The sequence below is a fragment of the Saprolegnia parasitica genome (genome assembly GCF_000151545.1).
Source record: "Saprolegnia parasitica CBS 223.65 unplaced genomic scaffold supercont2.195, whole genome shotgun sequence".
NCBI classification, from domain to species: Eukaryota; Oomycota; class Saprolegniomycetes; order Saprolegniales; family Saprolegniaceae; genus Saprolegnia; species Saprolegnia parasitica.
This window is the reverse complement of record NW_012156589.1, coordinates 18,923-22,666: the sequence shown is the minus strand read 5'-3', so window position 1 is coordinate 22,666 and position 3,744 is coordinate 18,923. Positions and strand designations below refer to the sequence as shown.

The 3,744-nt window shown below is 57.9% G+C and overlaps 2 protein-coding genes across 2 annotated transcripts in view; both read left to right on the top strand.

Moving 5' to 3' along the window:
- Nucleotides 1–261: 261 nt before the first annotated feature.
- On the top strand, nucleotides 262–1,331 carry SPRG_15768 (hypothetical protein; the record flags this gene model as incomplete). The annotated part of the gene is made up of 7 exons (XM_012354980.1): nucleotides 262–312; nucleotides 366–461; nucleotides 506–604; nucleotides 652–852; nucleotides 900–1,040; nucleotides 1,084–1,179; nucleotides 1,227–1,331. 7 exons carry the CDS (start codon nucleotides 262–264, stop codon nucleotides 1,329–1,331), a joined length of 789 nt encoding a protein of 262 aa, XP_012210370.1.
- A 1,790-nt stretch (nucleotides 1,332–3,121) lies between these two features.
- Nucleotides 3,122–3,744, top strand: part of SPRG_22359 (hypothetical protein) — a gene marked incomplete at both ends in the record, with an annotated part of 2,333 nt that continues 1,710 nt past the window's right edge. The window contains one exon of the mRNA XM_012354979.1: nucleotides 3,122–3,613. Coding sequence (XP_012210369.1) covers nucleotides 3,122–3,613 — 492 coding nt within the window. The remainder of the gene's footprint in view (nucleotides 3,614–3,744) is intronic.

Sequence of the window (3,744 nt, the reverse complement as noted above, 5' to 3'; positions counted from 1 at the left end):
CTTGGCGCTGATCGCGTACGACCGAGCGGTACCGCCTTCTCTCTCGCTCAGCAGACGCTCATGCCCTGCCTAGGGTAGCGGGCAGTTGGCGCAGGCCGCGGCCGCCGGCGATCTGGCGCGTGTCAAGGCCCTCTTGGCGGCCGGCGCAGACCCGAATGGCACCCAATACGTACGCTGCCTTGCGTGCGGACCTCGCCTCAAGTGCGCGTGCTCTAGGGCTTCTCGGCCCTCTTCCACGCTGTCAACAACGGCAACGTCAAGATGGTCAAGATGCTCGTGGGCCTCGGCGCCGACGTCAACAAAGCGTCCTGGGTACGGTCGTGCCATCGACATGTGCCAGCTGCAACGACAGATCGTGCTAATAGGACGTCGCGCCGCTCTACCTCGCCGTCAAGAAGCGCTACAAGGAGACCATGCGGGCGCTGCTCGAGGCCGGCGCCGATCCGAACGCGACCCACAAGGTACGCATCGACCGTAGCTTTGCACGCTCACATCTCGAGTGTAGGGCCAAATGACAGCGCTGCTCATGGCTGCGTGCCACGGCGACTTGGAGCTTGTCGACGCGCTCTTGGCGGCCAAGGCGGATGTCAATCAATGCAGCGAGGTACATACTGCGGTGTGGCTGACTGTGAGAGCTCATGGGCACGGTAGCGAGGTGTCTCGCCTCTGTACGCTGCGTCTGTCTTTGGCTACGTGGAGATTGCCCGCCTTCTTGTCGCCGCTGGCGCCAACGTCAATGTGGCCGAGCACCAGTTTGGTCTCTCGCCGCTGCTGATTGCAGCCCACGCTGGGCACAAGACGCTGGTCAAGCTGCTCCTGGCTGCTGGCGCCGACATCAACTACTGCAGCAAGGTACTCTATTTTAAATGGAGCAAATATGGGTAGAAGCACGAACGTAGCGCCCGGATGCGTACAAGCGTGGTGCGTGGAGCCTGCACGGCGACGACGTTGCCGGCTTTAGCCCGCTCTGCCTCGCGGTTGCCAACAACCATGTTGATGTTGTCCTTGCCCTCATCATTGCCAAGGCAGATGTCAACAAGGTGCGCGCTCTGCAACCGAATCGAACGCTAAACAACCAAGTAGGGGTCGCCTCCACCACTCTTGCGCGCAATCCAGCTCGGCAGCTTGAACATGACCAAGATCCTCCTGCGTGCCAATGCCAAGACGGACACGGCCTTTGTACGTCCTCAGCATTCCCGTCGAATGATGGCTCATGGTGATTGTAGCATGGCGAGTCGCTTGTCTCGCTCGCAGCCAAGCTAGGCCACGAAGACATTGTCCGCGCGCTCGTCGAAGCCGCCAAGCAAGCCAAGGTAGACCATATTCTTTAGAGAGAATGAATGAATGGTATGGACGACGGTGCGGGATGTAGCCTAGCTTTTTGACGCGCGTCTTGTCCCGGGAACCGTCGCTGGACCTCTCGGTAGGACCTGCCATTTGGGCTATCGTTCTCATGCATTGGGTTGTGTCTAGTCGCCGAGCCATGCTGCATAACTTGTCGCTCCATTCTGCTCGTTTTTGTTAACCAACAACACTGTTTCATTCTGCACCACGGTTGGAGAGGAACGCCAGCGTCCAGTCTGCGGCAGCAGCACGTCGCCCATTGGATGAACGCTGAGAGCAACGATGACGGCGGCTGCAACTGGTGAAGCGGCTACGGTTGATGCTGACGTACTTGTTGAAGCGATGACGTCAGCTCTGCCTTTGTGCAGGAGGTACGATACCGCGTTGAGCAGTCGCTTCGGCCGACCTACGTACAGCTTGGGACATCTTCCTACGTCAAAGTACGCCGACCCAGGCGACAGTGTCTGCAGTAACGAAGCAGGTAAATACGTGAAGCAACAGAGAGACTTTTGGCAACGCGTCATTCAGAGCAAGTGCAGGGCCATGCATACTATGCGTAGCAGTGTACGTGCAGTAGACCGAGTGGCAGGAGGCGCCTCATAACATGGCAGTACGTATCCACCACCGCGCATGACCATCGCGTGCGCACTAGTTCGCGTGCATACAACCACAGTTCAACAACCAAGATGCACCTCACGTAACGTTTACGTGAGAGATACAGCGAAGTGCTTCTCACTGCTGGTTACAATAAGTTGAGGGACTTCATGTTTCTCGCGGTGTAAAAGATGATCGACACGACCCTCAGCAAACGAAAGCGGGTGGTCCATGCCCTTTCTACTACAATTTGTCTGCCTAGCGATGACGACGACGGAGCTCAATACCCCACGCGTGGCAATGAAGCGTTGAGACGAAGGAAGACGACTGCGACAGCGCGACTTCGATGGCCTGTTGGGAGAACTACTAGTTCAACAACTACTCCTGCCAGGTCATTAATTACCTAAACGACAGTACGCGTCGTGAGCGATGACGCAAGAATGGCACCTACCGGTACTACATATCAGACAACGTGCGGTTGATGGCGCATGGATAGGACTCATCTTGTGGACTGCACTTGCTATGACGTGCAAATTCTTGTAGACCGATTGCACTGCGGTCCGAATTGGTCTATCGCAACGGTCTCTCGTTGTTGATTCCACCTGACGAGTTGTGCATTGACACAGTCTATAAGTATAAGGTGCGACCGATCCAAGGTCGCTCTTGCCTCTCGACCTGCCACGTGGTTTCTGAGACATGTCCTTTACGGATACCGCGACGACGGCAAAGTCGCAATCGTTCGGCTTTCGACTCGTTGAACGCACGCGAGTGCTTGCTACATGCACGTATACACGTCAATTACAACGCGTCTTTTGAGACTCGTGCAGTTCTCCAGAGTGGGATTCACCCGCGCGTGCGATGCGTTCATGGTTCGAATGGGCTGCTTGGTTTTGCGTCATTCCGTCCGACTACTTTCGTCGCCGCACGCAACGAGGCGCCCGAAGCCCTGACGCACGGCTTCTTTTTCTTTCAACTCTTCTGATGCGCCGAGGTGCTTGTGCTTGGTAGACGCGCGTCGATTTGTTGATGCAGGTGTTGATGATGGCATGTGGATCGATGTTCGTGTTGGGACAAAGCCAGCCCAGGACTGCGACAGCGCATCGGCAGATGTATTATTGGTCGATGCATCCATTTGAGGATCGAAAGGCGGTCATTTTCGGACTTGCCGCCAAATCACGAAGAAATGTTCGGCTGGTTCCGTGACTACTGGCGCATCGTGATCCCGCCCAAGTCGCTCGCCGAGATCGACGCCGAGCGCTGGCTGCTCGTGTGCCCTTTACCTGGCGGCGAGAGGTCGTGCCAGTGCCGGTCGTTCTTCCGGTACTACATTCTAATCGCCGCGATCACGGCCCAGTTTGTCTGCGGCGTGCTCTTCGCACTCAGCACGGTCTCCAAGCCGTTTGATTTGAACGTCTTTGGCGGCCACAACCAAGACCGCAACACGGCGCTTGGCATCCTCTCCGGTGTTTGCGTCGCGCTCACGGCCGCGTTCGTCGGCCCCGCGTCGGAGCGCAACGGCCCGCGCTGGAGCACGCTCCTCGGCGCGGGCTTTGTTGCGCTCGGCCTCCTCTCGGTGCAGTTGGCGCTTTGGACGCTCACGTGGTCGCCGCTCATCCTCGGCTGCGTCTCGCTCGGCCTCGGCTTCGGCTACCTCATGGTGAGCTCGATCTCGACCGTGCAAAAGTGGTACCCGGACGCGCGCGGCTTTGCCATGGGCGCGTCCATGGCTGGCTTTGGCGCCGGCCAAATCGCGTGGAACGAGCTGTACGCGTACGCGGACGATCGCTTGGACGCCGCCGCCTTCAA